Genomic DNA, 24,941 nt, shown 5'->3' on the forward strand with positions numbered 1-24,941 from the left:
GCTGGGGTTCCTGGAACGGAACCCCCGCGAATATCAGGTGAGTACTGTACGCTGGTATTCTAAGCATTTCACATGTACCATGCATATAAATGTTTGCGCATAGTTCATAAACCTGGCCCTGGTTGTGTTAACATGCATTGTTTGATAACCAACATAGGAAGACCGGTCAGTGTAATAACCAGCATTCAGCAATTACCATCCTCAAGCTCACAGCATTTCTCAGGCTCCATCTCCAGGTTCTGACAACAGATGTGACCCATCGCACCTGTTGTAAAACCCTTTGGACAAGCAGAGTCCAGAGCAGTAGCAGCAGAGACCCTGGGATGGTGGTACTTCCCTGTCCTCCACCACGGGTCTAACCTGGCCTCTGCGCTGTGTTTTATATCTCTTTCAGAATTACGGCAGTGGAATGAGGCCCCCTCCAAACTCTTTAGCTGGTCCAGGCATGCCAGGAATGAACATGTAAGGCTTTGTCTTTTACAAACTGTGAATAGGGGCCTATCTCTGTTGATAAATGTTTGTTAATCAACTTGGAGTTCTCTGTTCCCATGATAGCCCTGTGTCTCTACCCAGCACTAAAATAGGTAGCCAATAGAAGGTGGGTGGGTTGTCATTTAGGGTGACCAGAAGACTCCATATCATAAGAACAGGCGAGCTGGACATAGTTACAAACCACTTATGAATGGAACATGTAGTCCTAAATAGACAGAAATGTTTTTGTATAGTGACAAGGAAGGTATATGATTATATATTGCAAGCTGGAGTGAGACAGACATAAGGTAGGAACATTAAACCGATTCAGAAAGTATAAGGTAGACTGGAGAGGGGCGTTTTGAGACAGTTTTACCAGGGAAATAAGCAGTTACTTGGGTAAAATCAGAAGTGGGTAAAAAAACATAAAGGTTTCTTTTATCCGTGGATGGAAGAGGGGTGGGAGTGTAACAGGCAGACAACATGAAGGGATTTCATATGGATACCCATGCTTTCACTATGCACATGCTTTTAGCTGGATTTAAAAGAAGTGTTCCAGGGTGGTGGGTATTTAAGTTGAGAGGAGGAAGGATTTTAAATACACCTCCAATATTTTATGACTGTTCCCCTCTCAAAATAAAGCATAGGGAGACTATGAAGCCAGTTTGTACCTGAGACCTCAGATAAGTTTTCAAAGGACACATACCTGTGCACCTCACAGCTGCACAGGCTATCCGAAAAATTTCACCATCATTACAGAAACGCTGACATTATACAAAGGACCAGATGTGTCATATTGAGAACAGAAGAAAGGACAAATAAGCTTATGGACTGGAGAGGGTATATGATATACAGAAGACAGTCATTCACAATTACAGAAATCTCTGGATGGGAAAGAGATACACACTCATTTAAACAATATTTATCTTCTACTCTCTTTTTCCTTTCCTGTTCTCTCTCTCCCCATAAAAAGAAAAAAATAAATCAGGAAATTAAAATGTGCTTAACTCTTTCAGGGGACCAGGAGGACGGGGTCCATGGCCAAACCCCAACGCCAACTCGGTGAGTCATTGGTGGGCTCTAGTTTATTGGTGAGGGAAGCACTTCTCTTGCCTCAGAGCACCTCCCCCATTGGGCACAACTCATGAATGGAGCAGTCCAAAATAAAATCAGGGGGCAGGGGCTAGTAGGTAGAGGGGAAAATCTGCTAGAAGCTTCCTGGAGACTGATCTGTGGGAAACCCAGGGCAAAGATTTGTGTGCTCTCAAAGACTCGTGCATAGTGCATTTTGATAAGTATCCAAGTCTGCAACATGCGGCCCTGATTGCTATATCTTCCCAAGTTTTGAGAAAAGCAGACATAAGGAAGAGTGGGGAGGGAGGGAGTGGAAGGGGATTTGAATGCATATTGGACCACTGCAGGGCGCATGCCCAGATGGCAGTGCTGTAGTACAGGTGGGCCTGGGTGGGCACAGACACACCCATTCTTGGCTCAGGCCCACACAATAATGATACCACACTCCCTCCACCAACAGTCTAGTATTTGTCCCCATCTTTGAACCCCCTCCCCAGGGTACCTCAGAGGCCGCTACAGCAGTTTACTTTTTCTGCCTGCAATGGTCCGGCAGACTTACCTCTGCCACATTCCACCGGTAAGGAAACTGGAAATAATTTCAGCAATGGCAGAGGGAAGCCTACTGGGCCACTACAAGCAGCAAAAATAAAGTTCAAGTTTCAAGTTTTATTAAATATTTGATGAATCGCCTATTAAAAAATTTCTAAGCGATGTACATAATCAGAGTAAAAATATTCAAGAAACTAAAATATAACAAATATTGACATATTACACTATAAATTTCATCCAAAACATACATGAGGGGTAAGGAATAGAATAAAGTTACAATGTTGGGTTAGAGAAAAGGGAAAAACAAAAGGCTAGGTTTAACTTTATCAAAGCACAAGATAAGGCTATCTCTAAAGCAAATAAACACTTTGCGATTAAAGATGATCTTTAAGTAAGTTTTTTTTGTTTTTGTTTTTTTAAAGGAATAAAACAGTAAGGTTTAAGACAATGTTAAAGGGTATTCTTAGATCAATCAGGAGTTAAAAGCGTCTTTAAATAAATAAGTTTTTAGTAATTTTTTAAAAGTTGTAATGTCCTGTTCAGTTCTAATATATTGGGGAAGTGCATTCCACCATTGTGGTCCCATTGTCGGCTCTTCGTGTACCTATGATTTTCAGAAACGGTACTGTTAGAAGGTTTTGTTCAGATGATCGTAATGAGCGTTGGGTTATATAAGGGATTAATGATTTTGAGATAAATTGAGGTTCGTTGGATAATAAAGTCTTAATAAAGCACTGTATCTGCCTCTGAAGTACACTGGGGAGGGGGATCAGAGACCAGAGGAGTTGTCTGTCTGCAGGCAGGGGATTTGGGAGATGTTGGCGTGTGGCATGGGGAGCTAAGGAGAAGCTAAAAAAAAATATTTGATATATTTATAGGGCCTAGAAGGACACATCCAAGTTAACTTTGGCCCACCCAAAATATTAGGTCTGGCTATGCCACTGCCAGATGATTATAGTGAGTGTAGTAAAACAGGTATGTGCATGTTAGGTATGATCAACTCAGGTTCAAGTCCTAGAGACTTGATGAGTTAAAGATCCAAAAAGAGTTATGATGTATTCAGCTTTGATTAATATTTTTTTTTATTTAATTAGTTCCCAAAAGTTATTGAAGCAGTGTACATTCAGATACAGTAGGCATTTTTCTGTTCCTGAGTTGTACCCGAGGTAGTGAGGGTCATATAAGCTGTCCAAGATCACAAGGATCTGCCCCTTACTGACAGTTTTCATAGATCTCCAGAAGAGCAACTCTCTTCATATGGACCAATAGTGTCATGCAGGAGCCTGGTTATCTTCTCTTCAAGCTTGGTTGGAGATTTGTAATGGTTTTTGCTAAATTCCTTTCATAGACTTTCTTTAATGGTTGGTATTAGCTTATTAGCCAAGTAGTTGTTGAACAATGCCATTTAATAGTAGGGACAGGAAACCTGATTGATTTTTTTTTTTTTTTTTAATTTAATGGTGCTAGATATACCACCAATTAGCACATAGGTGGTTTACAAAAGAAATTAAGAAAAAACTCAAAATTGGAAAAACTGTGATCGTCTTAATTTTTCTTTTTGGTGGGCGAGCTTATGTTTAAGTTACAAGTATGAGAAGATGAATGCCGACATGCTAGGGCATTCTAAGACATTTAACTTAGTTTGGGGTCCATTAACGTCTTTACTACAATTGTTATAGTTCTTTTAGCCTTCTTTTGTTGGTATAATTCAGACACATTCAGGGGGGAGGAAGGGGAGGGATATATCTTTAGGGTGATTCCTTAAGGTAATTGTGGGGTGGGGGGCTTATATTGTTGTGCTGCTACTGATTGTATGTAAGTGCTTATTTGTTACTGATATGAACATTGTGTTGCGCTTTCTGTTAATAATGAAAAATCAATAAAGATTTTTAAAAATAAAAAAAAAGTTGTGAACTTAAGAGGAAGATACTGTAGTTGAGAGGAGTGAGGGAAAATTAGTTAGTTTCCTCAAATCCCAGTTTGCCAACGCCACAGCTGGGGGCATCACTCAATCTTTGTCCCCTTCCCCCCCCCCCCTCCTCTTTCAGGTCTGTGTTATTGCAGAAAGTAAGGACTGTGTACAATATGAACAATAGAGATGAGTGTGGAAAAAAATTTTGGTTCAGTCACCAGACTTTGGGGTCCTTTTACCAAGGCGCACTAGCTGTTTTAGCGTGCGCTACAGCTAGTGTGCCTTAGTAAAAGGACCCCTATGTTACTAATTTTCATACTTTTTTGGGTTTGTTTCAAAGTTTCCTAATAAAACATTTTTTAAACTGTGTTAAAAAACTCTTCTGAGACTAAACACAAATGGTCTCCAATTGGATATTCAATGATTGAAAATAAAATTTAACTTTAAATTCACATACACTCAGAATTGTGTAATTTAGCCTAGGACCGAAGTCCCAACAGCTGGATCCACCACCCAGTCACTGTGTATGGAATGATATATAAATATTTAATATCTTGTAGAAAAAATTGTAATTGATGACTAAATAAGCACATGTGAAAAATGTTTAAAAAATGCTTATAACTTAGCTTTATATAGTTTCACTGGTCCCGATGTGGACCACGTTTTGTGGAACTGTTTCAAGGAACCCACGCAGGGAATTAGAATTGTGCATGACTGTCACACATTAGGGGTGATATCTTAAAGTGCTCTGTGCCATTCTGTCAAAAAATAAAACAATGCTTAGAAAAATTCTGAGTGTAAGTGAATTTAAAGTAAAATTTTATTTTCAATCATTGAATATCCAATTGGAGACCATTTGCATGTAGTCTCAGGATTTTTGATCTCCACATTCATACACGGTATCCTTCTGAATATTACTCCCTACTTTCCCCATTTTAAAAAAAAACTCTTCAAAATGCAGAAATTAGTTCTATGCAATTTAATTCAATCCTTTGCCAGCACATTTTTTTAAGGCATGCTAATGAGCCCACATCCCTAAGGCAGGGCTTCTCAACCCAGTCTTCAGGACACACAAACCAAGTCCCATCGGATATCCACAATGAATATGCATGAGATAGACTGGCATGCACTTCCTCCTTGGTATATAAATCTATTCCAGAATTCATTCCTTTCATCTAGCTGCCCCCTATGCCTGGAATAAATTACCCGAGTTTGTCCGTCAAGCCCCTTCCCTTCCCTTGTTTAAAAGCAGACTGAAAACCCACCTTTTTGATATAGCTTTCAATCCTTAACCCTACTCCTCTGCCCTCCAACCCAGCCTGCTGATTAACCGTTCCCCTTAACTGTATCCATGACATCCTGTTTGTCTGTCTTGGCTATTTAGATTGTAAGCTCTTTCGAGCAGGGACTGTTTTCTTACTCTTTGTGACTCTGTGCAGTGCTGCATGCGATTGGTAGTGCTATAGCAATAATTCATAGTAGTAGTAGTAGTAGTAGCAGCGTGAAGAGTTTCAGTCTTTGGGAAGCAGAGCAGAGATTGTGATGTCATAATACCTCATTCCACCAATAAGAGCCAACATCAGTGATGTCACAATGGCTTGATTATCCTGTATTCCCCTCTGCCCTCCAACCCAGCCAGCTGATTAACCGTTCCCCTAACTGTATCCATGACTTCCTGTTTGTCTGTCTTGCCTGTTTAGATTGTAAGTTCTTTCGAGCAGGGACTATTTTCTTCTTCTTTATGACCCTGTGCGGCGCTACGTTCGTCTGGTAGTGTTATAGAAATAATTAGTAGTAGTGTCTCATGCATATTCATTATAGATATCCAGAAAACCCAAGGGGTCTTGGTGTACCCTGAGGACTAGGTAGAGAAGGTCTGTGCTAATACTTAAAGTACCTGATTACTTTTCAATGTAAACCGCTTAGGATATAAACGGTATATAAAAAATATAAATAAATAAAATAAGAAAGAAGCCTAGAATAGTAGAACAGCCCTCGTGTTCTATGTCAGTGGTTCCCAACTCTGTCCTGGAGCACCCCTAGGCCAGTTGGGTTTTCAGGATAGCCCTAATGAATATGCATGAGAGAGATTTGCATATAATGGAAGTGCCAGGCAAGCAAATCTGCTCCATGTATATTCATTAAGGTTATCCTGAAAACCTGACTGGCATGGGGGTCCTGTATCCCTAGCGGACTAGGTCTTTTAAGGCTCTTATGTGGATGATTTACTTTTATATGGATGGAATTATTTTATGTGGATGATTTTAGTGTACCTTTGGAACTTTGATAGTTTCAAATAAAGTCCATTTAGGAACATCGTCACTCCACAGAGTTTTTTTGGTTTTTTATGGGGATCCTCCAGGACAGGGTTGGGAACCACTGTTCTATGTTGCTTGACTCGTATAGCAGTATTTTTGGAAGAAAACAGAGGGAAAATATCAGAGGCCGAGCACGATGGTCTTCGTAAAGGGGGAAAGAGGATGAGCAAATAAGAAAGAGACAATAAAATCCACCCGCATTAGTAATCTTCCAGCAGCCCAGAACATGGTAGGGTTTGGGGATGGGATGGCTTTCACCTGTTTTTTTTTATTTTATTTTTGTCAGATATGAATAATGATCTCTTCCAAACAGTAACAATTACCTGTTTCTTGGTTTGTCTGTTTTTTTTCTTTTTGTTTGATCCAGATAGCATATTCATCGTCATCTCCGGGGAACTATGTGGTAAGCTCTGCTCCCGCCATGAGGCTTACAGGAATGCCCTGCTGAAAATGCCAGGTTGGGTGGTGGAGGGCTTTGAAAATGGCATTCAACAAAAAAGAAAATCAGATGAAAACTTAATTTCATACTTTTTTTCCCAGCAATAGTGGTTTCTGTAGTGACCCGTTGCACTTGTGTACATGATGTGGCTGTTCCCGCAGTGATCTTAGAAACCCATAGACTATAGACAACATGTAAAGAAAAAAGAAACTTCCGGGAGATGTGATTGCTTTTTTACAGTTATGTAGTGGGGGGGGTCCATGAATCCTGAACACCAACCTGGGGAGGGTGCTTGAGGAACACCAGGTGGCATTGAAGACAAAAGTAATCGCAAAACCTATGAGCTTTTGGTGCACTTACCTAAGACCCTGCTGCATCCCTACCCTGTTCTTCCTATCACCAACCTCTCCCCTGCTATGCTGTAGAAATATGTAGATAATGAAAAGGCCACTGGAAAAAGTAAGTATAGGGGCTCATAATTTAAACTTAAAAATGTCTAAAAACCCGCCCAAGTCGGCACTTAGACGATCTAAAAGACAGGATGTCCAAGTGCGGATAATCGATATGGCTTTTTGGACATATCCAGGGACATTTTAGGCCTCTGAATCCCGCTGTGCACACAGAGTTGAAAGGGGCGTTTTTGGAGGAGTGGGATGTGGGCCAACCCAGACTTAGTCGTCTTGTCAGATGGGATTGGATGGCCTGGGAAAGGGGAAGAATAGAGGTTAGATGTGATATAGGTATGTAGGGGCACAGATATAAACATTGGCACCTGAGTGCTAGAGACCCACAATATTCCATCACTTTTGTTTAGAAGAGCAAAACAAAAAAACTGCTATTTTCAAAATCCTGGCTCTTTGGTGAATGACTGGCAAATCCCTTTGTACTGATATCCTAGCAGAAACATGCAGTCTTTCTACTGCTATTCACTAGCCCAAAAGGTCTGTTGTCTACCCAACCACTCTTTTCGCTTTTTACTAAGGTGAATTTTGGCAGGCTGGTTGTATGGCTAGCCACAGATCTTCCCCCCCCCCCCCCCGCCCCCGCCCCCAAGAGCTCAGCCTGACTTTGAGGCTGGTTCAACACTTGGCCTCTTTATAGGGCAGGCTGAAAGATCTGCCAGTCACCCATGGAGCGAGAAGGGCGGGAACTTTTCCCACTCAGCACTGGACCCTCATTTAGTGCATGTCTTAAAACCATTCCATCAGATGTCAGTATCCCTCAGGAACATTTGATGTAACATGAACTGGTCCTGAGAGTTCAAAGACTACTGTGCCAGTTGCATAATACAAGTATTCATGACCATGCACTGTTAAGGGTTCAGCTTATCTGAGATCCAGCCCTTTCCTTGTATTCTCTATTCTTTTGTGTCTAGTGGGGAGGAACTTCTTTTGTGTCTAGTGGGGAGGAACTTTGTCACCTGTGTTAGCAGCATGGCTTTGTGTCACTGTGACACCTTAGTCCCCTGCTCTAATTCCTGTCTCAGCATCCCCTTGAGAAAACAAGGATGGGGCTGCCTTCTCAGGATGGCACAGGAGAAGGGTGGAACTACCACCCTGGTTTCTGTTCTTCAGCAAACCCCAATACTGACCGGTGCATTTCACAGACTCCTCCCTTCCCCACCTCCTAAACCTCCTTATTGCTTTCCACCACCTGTTAACAAGCCAAAGACTAATCAGGCTCATTGTCAGCAGGTAGAGATTAACATCTTTAACTGTGTTTTTTAGGGTCCTCCAGGAGGTGGCGGTCCACCCGGAACTCCTATCATGCCTAGCCCAGGAGGTAATGCATCCAGAAACTTTATTTCCTTCATTGTTTTTTTAAAAGTAATTAAATAAAAAATAAAAAAAGAGATATTTGGAGCATCGAAATTAAATAGTATATTTCTGTATCTCGTTGGCCACGAATTTGGAGGTTGAAATGTACAGCGTCAGCATCTATGAGGCAAACATGGTTATTTTTATTACATAGGATTTTTTGGACCCCAGTTCGTTTGCAAAAATTAGATATCTAACAGATGCTGGCACTGTCATGTTGATATAGGGACTTTAGATCATCTGTTATTTTTTTGTCCACTGATATTTAGTTTCTGGAAGTCAATTTTGGGACAAATAAATATTGGTTTAGAATCGGATATTCCCTTAACATATGAAGCCATAATTTGTGGTACTATGTTACACGTTAAACCTCCCCTTGATAAATATAAAAGCCGTCTTTTCCTGGTTTTGACTGGAATAGCTGTTCAATTGATCATGAAAAATTGGAAAAGCCATGATAAATTAAACTACACATTTTGGTGGACAAATGTATGTAATATATACAAATATGAGAGAATGAATGCAGAATGTTTGGGGTCAAGTGTTTCATTTAACAAAGTATGGAGTCCATTGGCTTTATTTGCTGCTTCACATTAATGGTTTATGTATTTTTCTTTAACTTTGTCCTTACACATCTGGGGTGGGGGGGGGTGGGGGAGGGAGAGGTAATTGAGAAATTGATATTCTTCATATCATTGTAATAAATAAAGTTGTCTTGTATTATTAATAATTGTTAGATGGGTGGGTGGGTAAAGTTATGGTTCTATATACTAATTGCATAAAATGGTGTAATCTCTGTAATATTTTTCTGTAGTTTTTAAAATAATAAAATTTTTACAAAAAAAAAGTAATTAAATCAATGAAGATCCTGAAACCACCATCCTAAGAATGTCTTTGAAGAGTGTGCGATGATGTCATCAGTCAGTAATATATTCATATTTCTAGCCCCTGACCTTGACCCTTGATACCTCTAATCCTGACCCCTTACCTATTACTGACATGTCACTTTCTTTCACTGGTCTGAGGAGGAACATGTAGACATGAGTTTCACCCCTATTTTCAGCAGCGGTGAAATTGGAAGAAATTCTTCTTCACTATAATAGGGTCTGCCTAGGAACCATTAACAAAGATCTATATATAAAGATCCATGAAGGGAGAGCAAAGCATAAATGTAATAGAATATAACGTCCAATTTCAAGTAATTTGATTAGGATAACAATGAATTAATCCCAAAGAAAAAGAGCCACTGTTTCATTAACTCAGAGAATGCTCAAGTTCAAACCAAAATGGACTCATCTCCCATCTGCTTTAGTAAGTTTTACATTCCAGTGGTTCATTGGCTCTCACCCTGGAACTTGGGAATCCATCAGCCAGTTTTAATATATTCCCCATAACCGTGCTTTAAAGATCATGCGCAGGTGAGAAGCATTTCAGCCCTGTAAATCAGTTGTCTGGAATTTATCCTCCCTCAGGGTGGCTAAAGATAGGGTACTGTTCCATGTCATGTTAAGAGGAGAACTATCTGGGATCATGCTTACATCAAGGGAAAAAAAGTCTGCTCATATGTGACATTTTCAAATCTTTGTACCTATGTTTCTGGAAAAACTTTACCCACACAATAGAACACAGGGGAGTGGTAGCATGTGCTTTGTACCCACAGTACTTTCCTTTAACATAAGAATATAAACATTCCCATACCGGGATAGACCAAAGGTATTCTGTTTCCAGCAGTGGCCAATCCAGGTCACAAGTGTCTGGCAAGATACCAAAAGGGTAAAACAGCTTTTATGCTGCTTATCCTAGAAATAAGCAGTGGATTTTCCCAAGTCCATCTTTTTTTTTTTTTTTTTAATTCTTTATTCATTTTCAAACTTACAACAAGTGTGACATATGTTCAAACAAATTAACAATAAATACATCACTTAATAATCATCATTGGTACAAAACATAAACTCTTATCACCCCCCCCCCCTCCCACCCTTTTCTACCATATAATCAAATATCTTATAGAATATGTAATAGTAAAATAACCCCCCTCTCCCCCTCACTATTGAACTTGTAAATTTAAGGGAAACAATTTCATCTAAACAGTACAATATTTTGTTAATGGCTCCCATACTTCTTGAAATTTCCTGAAACATCCCCGCTGTATTGCAATAAATCTCTCCATTTTATAAACATGACATAAAGAATTCCACCAGAAATTATAATTTAATCTGCTCCAATCTTTCCAATTATACGTAATTTGTTGAATGGCAACACCAGTCATTACATTACATTACATTACAGATTTCTGTTCCACCATTACCTTTCGGTTCAAAGCGGATTACAAAAAGAGTTATGGAAGAAGGGTTACAATGTTAGATCAGAGAAGGTTTCCAAGAGAGGGAAAAGTAGGATCTGGGGTTAGGGAGGGGATGGTAAGAGGGGGGTTAAGCTTTATCATGGTATTAAGCTTTATTAAGGGATTTCTTGAAGAGTATAGTTTTTATTTCCTTTCTGAACATCTTGTAGTCTGGGGTTGTTGTCAATAGGTTGGAGACTTGGTTATCTATCTTCACTGCCTGAGTGGCCAGTAGTCCGTTGTATAGTTTTTTCCGTTTTACTTCTTTGATTGGGGGGTAAGTGAATGGGGTGTGTGTTTTTCTATGCCTGGTAGAGGTGGTTTGGATGAGGCGGTCGTTTAGGTAGGTTGGGCTGTCTCCATTTATAGTTTTAAATAGTATACAGTAGAATTTAAATTATATTCTTTCCTGGATTGGAAGCCAATGAGAATTGATGAATGCCTCAGTAATGTGATCATGTTTTTTCAATGAATAGACGAGTCTCAGAGCTGTATTCTGAATTGTCTGTAGTTGTTTAATCATTATTGCAGGGCAGGGGAGGTAGAGGATGTTGCAATAGTATAGGATACTTAGGATTAGAGATTGTACTAGGAGCTGAAATTGTGTTTTTTCAAAGAATTTTCGGACTTGTCTAAGGTTTCTCATAACTGCAAAAGATTTCTGTATTGTTTTGTTAATTTGTGGTTGCATGGTGCAGCCTCTGTCAATAGTCATACCTAGAAGTTTTAGGGTGGTTTGCAAAGGGTAATTGATAGAGTTGATTTCTAAGTTGGTTATGGTTGGGATTTTGTTATTTTCTAGGAGGATGAATTTAGTTTTGTCTGGGTTGAGTTTCAGTTTGTGGTCTTCCATCCAAGTCGTAACTGTAGCTAGAATTCTGTGTAGTGTGTCTGACATTAAGAGCATTGGTTGGTCGAAAGAAATGAGGATGGTGATGTCATCAGCATAGCTATAAGAGGATAGGCCTTGTTTGTTCAGGTAAACGCCAAGAGAGGCCGTATATAGGTTGAAGAGAGTAGGGGACAGTGGGGACCCTTGTGGAACGCCGCAGGGGTTGGACCAAGGTTTGGATTTTTCTTTGTCTGATTTTACTTTGTATGTTCTGGATTTTAAGAAACCTTCAAACCATGAGTATACTTTATCTGAGATGCCTATTGAGTCCAAGATTTGCAGTAGGATGTTATGGTCTACCAGGTCAAATGCCGCCGTCAGGTCCAACTGTATGAGCAGCATTTTTTTCCAATGCTGAGGTGTTGTCTTGCTGTGTCGATAAGGGAGCCTAGTAGTGTCTCTGTGCTGAAGTTAGTTCTGAAGCCGGATTGCGGGGGATGGAGTAAGTTATGGTCCTCGAGATAGTTGGTGAGGAATTTGGCTACTAATCCTTCTGTTAGTTTGATATATAGATGTATTGAGGCTATTGGTCTGTAGTTGGATGAGAGGTCTGTTGGTCCTTTTGGGTCTTTTAAGATTGGGGTGATGATGATTTCGCTGAGGTCATTCAGGAAAATGCCATCTGTGAGCATGGTTTGTATCCAGTGTAGGAGTAAGGTACGGAACTTAGTGCTCGCTGATGACAGGAGATATGGCGGGCAGTGGTTGAGTTCACATGATGCGTGGCTGTACTTATTGTAGAGTTTGTTGAATTCGGTCCAATGTATCTTAGGGAATTGGGACCAAAATCTGTCTGCAGCACAAGATTCATTTTCTGTGGGGAGTATTGTGACTTCGAGTAGGTGGGTTGGGTTACTAATGAGAGTAGCTCTGGTGTTTGTAATTTTATTCTTGAAATGTTCAGCTAGGAGGGAGGCTGAAGGGGAAGAGTTATTGTTAGTGGTCAAATAGGCTATGGTGTTAGTTAGATCTTTTAATATTTGGAATAGTTTTTTGGTGTCTTGGGTTTCCGTGCCTATTAGGTTGGTGTAATGAGTAATAATTTATTATTGTTTGTAGAAATCTGACTTTTTGCTCTCATTGCCATACCAAAAAGCACAGTATTATATGATAATGCCACTGGGTTATCTAATAAACAATTAATTTGGTCCCAAATTGATATCCAGAAATTCATAATAAATGGGCAATAGAATAATAAATGATCTAAAGTCCCTGCTTCTAGATGACAGTGCCAGCATTTATTAGACATAGAGCTATTCAATTTTTGTAACCAAACATTACGCTCTAAGTAACAGAAAAAACCAAGTTTGTCTCTTAGATGCCGACACTGTACATCTCAACCTCCAAGACCAAATTTGTGGCCATTGAAATGCAGTAATTTGATGCTTAATCTCAAATGTCTCTTAGACCAGTGTTTAATTTCTTTTTAATAAGTCCATTTAATAATTTATACCACTGGGCGACCTGGTGACCCAAGAAGTCTGCCTGAAAACAGGAACTCCATACTATATTGATTATTAAGGTTTTTCCAGTCAGGGAACCCCGCCTGAATGGCATGCTTCAGTTGCAACCATCTAAAACTTTCTGATTTATTAAGTTCATATTTATGTTGCAACTGTGAAAATTCAAGCATATTACCATTAGAAATAACATCATCTAATATATGTATTCCTGCTATCATCCAATGCTTCCAGACGAGCCTTTCTCCGCCAATTTGAATCTTGGAGTTTACCCATATAGATTGATTTGTAGATTTGTAAGTTGGAATAGTTGTTAAATTGCTTACATAATGCAATGTTTTCCATGTATCAGCTAATATTCTGTTATCTTTACTGTAACTAGACATTTTGATATTGTGCACATGGCAAAGGCGCAATGGAGACATGAGTTGCCATTCTAACCACAACCAATCTGGGAGTTTTTCCATGAGCTCTGGGAGGACCCAATACATACCCTGGCGCAAAATATAGGCTTGATGATACCTATAAAAATTGGGAAAATTTACTCCTCCTTCTGAAATTGGTCTTTGTAAAGATACCAAGGCCACTCTAGGAGTTTTACCCAGCCAAATAAATTTTAAAAGAATGCTATTTAATTTTTTATAAAAGGACCCTTGAAAATAAACCGGCAACATATCCATCTGATAACAAACCACAGGGAAAATCATCATCTTAATAGTTTGGACTCTCCCCCACCATGAAAGATGTAAAGGATTCCATTGCTCACACATTTCTTTAACCTTCTGCAATAACGATTTTTCATTTATTTTCATTGTTTCTTCCAACGTATTTTTAATCCAAATGCCTAAATACTTTATTCCATCCTCCCTCCAAAGAAAGGGAAATGAATCAAACAAACCCTTTGTACAATGAACATTGAGTGGAAGAATTTCTGATTTACTCCAATTTATCTTGTAACCTGAAAATTTTCCAAATTTCTCAATCATTTCAAGTAAGCACGGAATGGTTGTCTCAGGATTTCTCAAATAGAGCAAAATATCATCCGCAAAAGCCGAGATTTTATATTCCCGATCTCTATGAGGAATACCCTGAATCTCCTCCGCTTGCTGAATAGCTAATAACAAGGGTTCCAATACAATATCAAAAAGCAGAGGAGATAAGGGACAACCTTGTCTAACCCCACTCTGCAATCTAAAACCTTCTGAAAAATTATTATTAATATACAATTTAGCAACAGGGGAACTATACAATGTTTGAACCATTTGTATAAATCCTGAACCAATACCAAACCACTCCAACGCTTGATACATGAAGGTCCATTCCACACGATCAAAGGCCTTCTCTGCATCCAGGGATACAGAAAAAACCGGATCATTTAAGGCTTTTGATAAATTCAATATATGTAAGGCAAACCTAGTGTTGTTAGAAGAATGTCTCTGAGCAACGAATCCTGTTTGGTGCATTCCAATAATAAAAGGGAGAGCTTTAGCCAAACGCATAGCCATTATTTTAGCTAAAAGTTTTCCATCTACATTAATTAAGGAAATCGGCCTGTAGTTTGAAACCAATGTGGGATCTTTATTTGGCTTTGGCAAAACTATAGTTAACGATTCTGCCATGGTACCTGTAATACAAACTTTAGTTAGTTGAGACTGAAATAAATTTAACAGATATGGCAATAGGGTAATTTGGAATGATTTATAAAACCCTACTGTAAAACCATCTCCACCTGGAGCAGATCCAACTCTAAGGGACTTCAGTGCTATTTGCAATTCATTTATTGATATTGGCTTTTCTAAATTTTCTTTTATATGTTCAGGAACCTTCGGCCCTTTATGTAATTTTAAAAATTCTATTCCATCCCTTTCTTTATCTAAATAAGGCTCAGAAGAATATAGATCCCTATAAAAATTTAAAAATTGTTTTAAAATAGAACCAATTTGAGAATAAGAATTCCCTTTACCATCTTTAATTGCAATTATCTTAGTTTTCCTTTTTTTTGCTTTCAAATAATTTGCCAATAATCTTCAAGCCTTATTTGAATTTCCATAATACAATGCCTGTTGAGAAAATAAGTCTTTTCTAATCAATTTAGAATAAATCTCATTATATTTCACTTTCACTTTCAAGAGGTCTTGTAATGTAGAATATTCCCATTTATCAATTAATTTTGATTCTAATATCTTTATTTATTGTTCCAAACTATAAAATTGTTTTTTAATTTGTTTTTTAATATATGCCGAAAAAGAAATAATTTGACCTCTCATGGTTGCCTTAAAAGCATCCCATAACGTTTCCATAGAGATATTATCCATATTATTAATTTGAAAATATTCATTCATTTTCAATTGTATTTCCTCAATAAAACTTGGTTCCACCAGCAATGTATTATCAAATCTCCATATAGATCTACTATCCTCTTGATCAATTATTTTAATTTTAATCCACACACCCCCATGATCAGACAAAATAATTGGATCTATGGAGGCTTGTGTTACTTGTTGAACTAATGTATTTGAAACAAATATATAATCTATTCTTAAAAAAGATTTATGAACATGGGAGCAAAACGAAAATTCCTGATCATTAAAATGAAAAATTCGCCATATATCTTTCAAATCACAATTTTGTACCAAATTATCTAATCCTAATGATTTCATAACTCTACTAGGTTTTTTTTAAATCCATTATAGGATGTATAACAGCATTGAAATCCCCAGCCACAACTAAATTAGAAGCAGCCAATGGTATCAACAATTGTTGTAGAGATTTAAAATATTCAATTTGGTTCGAATTAGGTGCATATACATTGAAAAGCGCCATTGTAGTATTTCCCAGATTCATGTCCACATGTATCCACCTTCCTAAAGGATCAGCAGCAATTAACTTGAACGTAGCATTACATCTTTTATTCACCGATATTGCAACACCTGCTTTCTTCTTAACAGCTGGGGCATAAAAAGCATGTTTTATCCAATTTACTTTTAATTTTTGAGACTCTAAGGCTGATAAATGAGTCTCTTGTATGTAACATATATCTATATATTTTTTTTTAATAAAAGTGTTTTTTATTCCTTTTTATTGGATGATTTAAGCCATTAACATTTAGCGAAAGTAATTTAAGTCCCATTTATATAATTATTACTGGCATATATGAACTTCAACAAATATTTCAATCTAATATAATAATCCTGTATATAACTCATTTCCCTTAATTTATTATAAAGTATATCCCTCCCTTTCCACAATGTCTCAAAAATTATATTTCTAATATCCCAAAAACCCTTCCCTATTCCCGCCCTTAACCCTCCCCTTCTTGTACTGCGATAACCTGTAGACATAGGCTCAGACCAGCATCCTTCCCCCTCCCTCAAGCATCCTATTTCACTATTTCTTCTATATTGTACCAATTAATCCATCCACATGTTTAAAATCCCTTAATTGCCTCTATAAATACATCCCAAACATTACATGAACATCTACCAATTTCATTTCCATAAAGAACAAATAATCTACTAATTCATTATGTCAAAGATTTAAATCTAATTTCAATAATACATTAGATTCTTTACCACAAATTTTATCTGTATTAATTAGTTTTAACCTAAAGTACATTATAATATTTCAATTCATCTAATCCAAGTGATATGAGAAATCAATTTAAATTATTTAAAGAATATCAATTTCAAAACTTTTTAAATTAGAATTTCTATGTCTAAACATTCATTACACCATATTCATGAATTAGCCTTAATCATTTCAAATAAAAAATAATACCTTTATTCTACTTATTTCATAATAATTAGTTTCTACAATTTATCCCAGAAAAACATGTTTATGATAAAGTATAGTATCCACCTAAAATGTTAAATAAGTTACATAAATGATTTAATTTAATTAATAAGGCTTTCTTTATAACTTAACTAATGTATTGATTAGCCATATCATTATTGCATAACCAAGGGTTTTTGTTTTTTTTTTACTTATTCTCCTTCTCTCTAAACTATTATTTTATCCAAATAACTTCAGTAGCTTTCCCCTTCATCCCATCAAGACATATTAGAACCTAAGACTATTATTAATTATTTCCCCTATGTACAATACCATTAATTAAATAATTTCAAAGAACGTCCTCTCCGACATCATAATTGACGCGGGTGGCGAGAGTTGGTCGGCCCCACAGGGAAAACCAGGGAGAACTTGGCACCGGCCTGTTCCCAATGGCGGCGGTGGCACTCAAGTGGCTAAAGAGACGCAGTTTGCCAGCCTAGGGAGAACAAAGGAGGGTGGCCAGCTGTGCACCCCCTTGGGGCGTAAAACCGGGGCAGACCGCCCCCACCCCCACCTTGGTATGCCACTGTCTGTACTTCACTCCCTCCCTATGACCAAAAATTCTCCTTTCTTCTATTCCCCGTGTACACAACCATCTCTTTCCCTCCCTTCCTCTCTCCCAAGTCCTTGCCTTCTGTGTCCAAAAACACATTCCCTCCCCCACCTCAGCATCTCTTTCCCTCCCTTCCTCTCTCCCAAGTCCATGCCTTCTGTGTCCAAAAACACATTCCCTCCCCCACCTCAGCATCTATTTCCCTCCCTTCCTCTCTCCCAACTCCATGCCTTGTGTCCAAAAACCCATTTCCTCCCCCACCTCAGCATCTCTTTCCCTCCTTTCCTCTCTCCCAAGTTCATGCTTTCTGTGTCCAAAAACCCATTCCCTCCCCCACCTCAGCATCTCTTTCCCTCCTTTCCTCTCTCCCAAGTTCATGCTTTCTGTGTCCAAAAACCCATTCCCTCCCCCACCTCAGCATCTCTTTCCCTCCCTTCCTTTCTCCCTAGTTCATGACTTGTGTCCAAAACGCACTCCCTCCCCCTTTTGTGTTCCCCGTTTGTCTCCCAGCCCATCTTAGCAACTTTCTCAGCAAAATGTAGCTCGAGCCGCGTAGGCTTGTCTTCTATTTCCTGCCTGTCCCGACGCGCACACATAGCCGATCGGAAATCTTCCCCGACTTCAGCGCTGACGTCGGAGGGCGGGCTTTGCTTAAGCCCTCCCTCCGACGTCAGCGCTGACGTCGGGGAAGATTTCCGATCGGCTGTGTGAGCGGCAGGGCAGTCGGAGTAGAAGACGAGCCTCGCGGCTCGAGTTATATTTAACCCCGCGGGTCCCCCATCGTCCCCATTCAGCTCTCTCTCCTGTGCACCCCCTGGTAGTACTGCCCTGATGGCGGCCCTGCGCGTGCCAGCTGCAAGGTCTTCGCGTGCCACAGTTGGCAAGCGTGCCATAGGTTCGCCATCGCTGTCCTAGCTCCTGCTCGTTGTCTAACACCAGCTGTAGCAGGATACACATTTCAAATCAGACATAGTGTAATCACAAAATAGAAAATAAAATTATTTTTTCTACCTTCCACTGCCATATCCAACATTTGTTTCTTTCCCACTGTCTACCATCTCTTTCTCTCTGCCTTGTGCCCAGGTCAAACCTCTATATTCTCCTCCATGCAGCATCTCTCCCTTCCTCCCTTCCATTATCATGTATAACATTTCTTTCTCTCCCCATGCACCATCTCTCCCTGCCCTCCACCCTATGTTCAACATTTCTCCCTATCTCTTCTTCATGCATGTCCTCCTCCCCTCCACCATAAGCAGGATTTCTCCCTCTCACCCCTTTCTACTTCTTTGTTTCATCTTTCCCTTCCTCTCCTCCACCATAATTCTTCCTCTCTCCCCCCATGTGCAGCATCTTTCCTCCCCTCCCATCCCCCTGAGCAGCAGCTTCCCTCCCTTCCCTTGTTCAACAGCTTTCTATCCTTCCCTCCCATACCCTTGTACAGTAATTTTTTATATCTCCCTTCCATCCCCCTGTGCAGCAGCACCTCATTGATCCTCCCACCATGAGACCTGACATACCTCTGGGCCTCACAAAATAGCAGCAGCATGTCAGAGGGAGTGCTGTGAACAGGCTAATTACGGCCTGCCTCACCAGAGCTTCCCTCTGCTGCATCATCAGTGAGGTGGCAGAGGGAAGGCCCTGGTGGGGCAGGCTGTGAGCAGCCCGATCAGAGTGCTGCCTGCTTTAGAAGGCCCGAAGGAATGTCAGGTCTCACTGGGGGGGGGAGGGTGTTGGTTGCTGAATTGGTGAGTCCGATTTTTTTCAGACAATGAATTGATTCAAATCGATGAATCGATTAAAATCAGGCAGCACTATTGCAAACAATGAGCTGCTGCAAGAGAAGGGGGTGAACCTGGGGTGGAGGGCAAGGAGCAGGGATCAGGCACTTTATGCTTAGGCTCCCATTAGGACTTTTGGGCTTTGCCATTTGGGCTCCAAAGGCATATCTTCCTTTGAAAACTGGTGTAAAGTCGAGCGCTAACACCTAAGACTTTGTATCAATTTGGCCAGTTTTAATCTACTCTCATATTCCTTCTTGAAAATCCAAGGACTAGGTTGGAACCACTGATATAGCTGACCTTGTAAAGGCACTGTAATAATTCTGGGAGCATATGCGCACTCAGTTTGGCCCACTGATGCCTAATTTTCTTGTATTTGTTTCTTTTTGGGGATTCATTTGCAGATTCCACAAACTCCAGTGAAAACATGTACACGTTGATGAACCCCATAGGACCAGGAGGAAACAGGTCCAATGTAAGTTTCTGCCCCGGAAATCTTGGATGAGAAGGGCTGAACACAAGAACCAGGATGCCCAACTTTAGGGCAAAGAAATGTAGGCTGTATCTCTGATCCCTTCCCAAACCGTGCTCTGTGCTAAGCTGGATTTGCGAACGTACTGAAATGTAAGATTGGGTGGGTGTCTGGAGTAGATGTGGTGGGGGCAGAATTCTAGACCACATGGGTTAAGCACAGTGGTGGGGAACCCTGTCCTGGGGACCCCCCAGCCAGTTGGGTTTTCAAGATATCCCTAATGAATATGCATGAGAGAGATTTGCATACCTGTCACTTCCATTATATGCAAATCTCTCTCAGGCATATTCATTAGGGATATCTTGAAAACCCGACTGGCTGGGCGGTCCCCAGGACAGGGTTGAGAACCACTGCTCTAGAGTCTTCTCAAGCTCACAGAACTGCATCAGTCTCATTGATTGCCAACTGTCAATCTGTCATCTGCAGGCTGGTGGGCGATGAGGTTAGGGAAACCAGTGGATAGTGCAACTTGTCTCACTGTGAAATGAGAAGCCTGGTAGAGCAGGTCATCGAGTGTCTCAAAGTGTTGCTTTGGTGTCTCCACCTTCCTCTTTTGCTTTTGTCTTTCAGTTTCCAATGGGCCCTGGTCCTGATGGCCCCATGGGAGGCATGGGAGGAATGGAACCACATCATATGAACGGATCGTTAGGTATTTCAATTCAAAAACAACCTGCCATTAAATTGACTAGACATCTGCCTAGGGAGGCAGGATTTGGGGGTGGCAGCAGGAAAGCAGCATCCCCTCTCCTCTTCCTACTCCTTTGTCCCTTGTTCAACATTTCCCCATTCTGCCCTACCTGATCCCTGGCCCAAGTTGCAAATAGACATAGTACTGGTGCAGGTGAAAAACTCACCCCACTCTCTTACTCTGACAGAATTGGTCAGGGAGAGAGAGTCAAATTAGCAGCACTTAAGCCAGCCCTGGTCTAAGTTCATGCCTCAGCTCAGGGGCCCTTAAATTTTGTCCTTGAGTTCCACAAACTAGGGTTGCCAGATTTTCCAGTTGAAAAATCCAGACCCCTAGACCTACCCCTGGCCCGCCCATCCCTGCCTTGAAATGCCCTAACCCCGCCCCCCTCCCACCCTAGCCCTGCTCTCCGCTGCCTGCTCTTGGGAGGGAGGAAGTCTGCGCATGCCTTATAAGATTTGAGGAGGCTTTTCAAAGCATATACAAAGTGCCATACAAATCCGGACATCTGGTAACCCTACCAAAAACCAGTCTGGTTTTCACAATTTAAACATGATGTAACTATATACAAATCTGCCTTGTGCACATTCATTGTGGATATCCTGAAACCTGACTGGTTTATGGTCCTCCAGGGCCAGATTTGAGGACCATACCCTAGTGCCACCAGCCTTCTTTTATCCGCAGGAGGGTGCTGTTGTGTTTGCCTTGCAAATGTGGAACATGCACATGGCAGAGTGAATGAGCTTGTCTGCCATAACATCACAGGAGCTATTGTCCCCGGCAGATACTTAGCACTGAAGCATGAAATGGTATAGAGACTGACCTCGGATGCGCCTGCTGCTTTTGAGGTGCAAATGTGATGTTTTCTTTGGAGTGGGTCTAAAATTTAGTGATGCAGAAAAGGTTTTCAGTGGAGGTGACTCGATTTTCTGAAATCAAAGTGACAGTCTTATACTTTTCATATGCCAGCACAGATAAGGTCCTGATTGCATAGGAATGATGTTTCATAGAGCCCAAAAAAATTAATAACGACAGGATCGATAGGCAAAACAATTTAACCGGCCAGAAATGGCTCCTGACCCGTTAAATCTCTTGTTCGGGCCTAAACTGGTCATATTCAGAGGCATATAACCAGTTAGTGCTGCTGAAAATATCCAGTTAGCACACATCTGAAAACCAGCTGTTTTGAGGGCATTCCAGGGGCAGAATCAGCACTTTACCGGTTAAGTGATAAATAGAGAATGGCACGGTGACAGAATTTGTCACTGTTACCATCCCCACAGATAACTGCGGGAAACCATCTCCATATCCAGTGACATAGTAAGGGTGAGCGGGGCTAGGGGCAGTAGCACCCCTCCCCCCTCTTCCTCGTGCACACCCCCTTCCTTTTCTCCATACCTTTTTAACTTCTCCAGTGTGAGCAGCATGCACACGTCGGTGTCCGCTTGCCCTTTGATGTCACGTTCCTAGGCGCGGGACGTCAGAGCGCCGATCCCGACACAGACAGCAACCTTGCGACAGGGATGTAAAAAAGGTACGGGGGAAGGCAAGGGGTGCGCAGCAAAGAGAGGAGCGGGGGTGTGGAGAGGAGATGGGGTGCTACACCCTTAGGAAGACCCCCCCCCCGCACTGTCCATGTCATTCTTTAAGGAGAGAGAAAAGAATCAGAGTATGAATTGGCACAGCCACTAACCCTCAAGCATTGTATTGAAGAATGCTGGTGTAGAAGAACTGAGGTTAAGATAAACACGAAAGAATATGCAACAAAAATTCCAACAGGACTAGGAACCCACAGGTATGAACAACACAGAGAAAAGTAGGAACGGGCAATGAACACTCCACCGAAGATCACTGGTATAAAACCAACTTGTTTTATTTCAATGAAGGACACATACAACAGCTGTGGACCCGTCGGAACAACGCCTACATCAGGGGTCACTGTAGCATTATAATTCACCAATAACAGGTCCTTAGATAAAACAAGGCAAATGTAGCTGACGTGCAAAGATAGCCAAAAGCGCTGAAAGAATGATATGGGTAGTATCCTTCAGTTATCCATGGGGTTAACACTTAACTGGCCATGGTCACAGCATAAAATTCAATCCTGTCTGTATGCAGTTCACCATAGCCAGTAAAATACTGAATGTTGAACTTAACCAGCTCTGGTTTAAAATTCAGTTTTGTAGCCTGGAATAGAGTTAGCATTGAATTTCCAGGTATAATGCAGATGGTGGTCGGCAAAATGCTAAGCAGCACGGCTGAATATCAGCCCCAACATGTAGAAATGGCACGTTTTTGCCTTGCACATTATTCAGAAAAATCATCCTCCCCCCTCCTCCGACTTACAGAAACATTATTTTGCAGTCTGCATTATTATTATTATTTATTTTTTTTTTTTAATAGTTGCATATCTCCCCTGTCCCTTATGCTCAGAGATGAGGGGAAGTTCACCTCCTAAGGCCCAATATTCTGCCACCAGTGCTTACCATGTTGGTGATCACTGCCAGCGTTATGGCTGAAAATTCAATTGCCAGGCCTTGTGCAAGCTTCAGCATTGAATTTCTGGGTTTGCAGAGCTGGCTAAAAGCAGAGTTGGTAAAGTGTAATATTCAGCACTTAACCGACTATGGAGCACCACATAAAGACGGGACTGACTTTTATGCAGTCACCTTGGTTGGCCAAGTGCTGACTCTGCCCCCAGAATACCCCCAAAATAGCCAGTCTTGAGTTGGGCACTAACTAGACATTTTCAGTGACACTACTTAAGAACATAAGGACATAAGAATAGCCCTACTGGGTCAGACCAGTACCAGAACTTATTTATAAATGATCTGGAAATTCGAACGACGAGTGAGGTGATTAAATTTGCAAATGACACTAAACTGTTCAAAGTTATTAAAACGCATGTGGATTGTGAAAAATTGCAGGCGGACCTTAGGAAATTGGAAGACTGGGCGTCCAAAAGGCAGATGAAATTTAATGTGGACAAATGCAAAGTGATGCACATTGGGAAGAATAACTTGAATCACAGTTACTGGATGCTAGGGTCCACCTTGGGGGTTAGCGCCCAAGAAAAGGATCTGGGTATCATCGTAGACAATACGATGAAACCTTCCACCCAATGTGTGCTGTCAGCAAAAAAACAAGCAGGATGCTAGGAATTATTTTAAAAGGGATGGTTAACAAGACTAAGAATGTTATAATGCCCCTGTATCATTCCATGGTGCGACCTCATCTGGAGTATTGCGTTCAATTCTGGGCTCCTTATCTCAAGAAATATACTGTATAGCGGCACTAGAAAAGGTTCAAAGAAGAGAGACCAAGATGGTAAAGGAGATGAAACTCTTCTCATATGAGGAAAGACTAAAATGGTTAGAACTCTTCAGCTTGGAAAAGAGGCGGCTGAGGGTAGATATGATTGAAGTCTACAAAATCCTGAGTGGAGTAGAACGGGTACAAGTGGATCGATTTTTCACCCCGTCAAAAATTACAAAGACTAGGGGGACACTCGATGAAGTTACAGGGAAATACTTTAAAAACCAATAGGGGGACATTTTTTTTCACTCAGAGAATAGTTAAGCTCTGGAACATGTTGCCAGAGGATGTGGTAAGAGCAGATAGCGTAGCTGGTTTTAAGAAAGGTTTGGACAAATTCCTGGAAGAAAAGTCTATAATCTGTTATTGAGAAAGACATAATAATAATAATAACAGTTTATAGACTGCAATACCGTTAAGTTCTATGCGGTTTACAATAGATTAAGCAAGGTACAAATTGATTGAATTTAAGAGGGGAGAAGAGGAGAGTTAATAGGACCGGAAATGCGTTGTTGAGGAGAAAGAGATTAATAGGACAGAGGAATCACTATGGAGGAGAAAGAAGATGAGTGGGTCAGTTGTCTAGATATTTTAGGAACAGTTGAGTTTTTAGACGTTTTCTGAATTCCTCATAAGTAGTGGGCGAAAGCAGTTGATCTAGGTCTTTACCCCACAATGCTGCTTGATGTGAAAGAAGGTGTTCATGGTGTTTTTTCAGTTTACAACCTCTAACTGCGGAGGAAACAAAGTAGGAATGAGAGCTTCTCTTGTGTCTGTTGGCAGAGAAGGAGAAAAGGTCAGTTATGTATTTAGGGGCAAGTCCGTTTAGCGCTTTAAAGCAGAAGCAGGCGATTTTAAACTTTATGCGTGCTTCCATCAGTAGCCAATGTAACTGCCGGTAGTAGGGTGATACATGATCGAATTTCTTTGGTCCGAAGATTAGTCTGACCGCTGCATTTTGCATGGGG

The 24,941-nt window shown here is 40.6% G+C and overlaps 1 protein-coding gene across 6 annotated transcripts in view; it reads left to right on the top strand.

The window, feature by feature from the left end:
* The window catches only part of SSBP4 (single stranded DNA binding protein 4), a 589,526-nt gene that overhangs the window by 539,210 nt on the left and 25,375 nt on the right, over nt 1–24,941 (top strand). For all 6 annotated transcript variants that reach the window (XM_033955056.1, XM_033955052.1, XM_033955053.1 and 3 more), the window contains 6 exons: nt 395–462; nt 1,488–1,533; nt 6,692–6,727; nt 8,491–8,545; nt 19,843–19,913; nt 20,541–20,619. In XM_033955056.1, coding sequence (XP_033810947.1) covers nt 395–462; nt 1,488–1,533; nt 6,692–6,727; nt 8,491–8,545; nt 19,843–19,913; nt 20,541–20,619 — 355 coding nt within the window. The remainder of the gene's footprint in view (nt 1–394; nt 463–1,487; nt 1,534–6,691; nt 6,728–8,490; nt 8,546–19,842; nt 19,914–20,540; nt 20,620–24,941) is intronic.

The sequence above is a fragment of the Geotrypetes seraphini genome, chromosome 8 (assembly GCF_902459505.1).
Source record: "Geotrypetes seraphini chromosome 8, aGeoSer1.1, whole genome shotgun sequence".
NCBI classification, from domain to species: domain Eukaryota; kingdom Metazoa; phylum Chordata; class Amphibia; order Gymnophiona; family Dermophiidae; genus Geotrypetes; species Geotrypetes seraphini.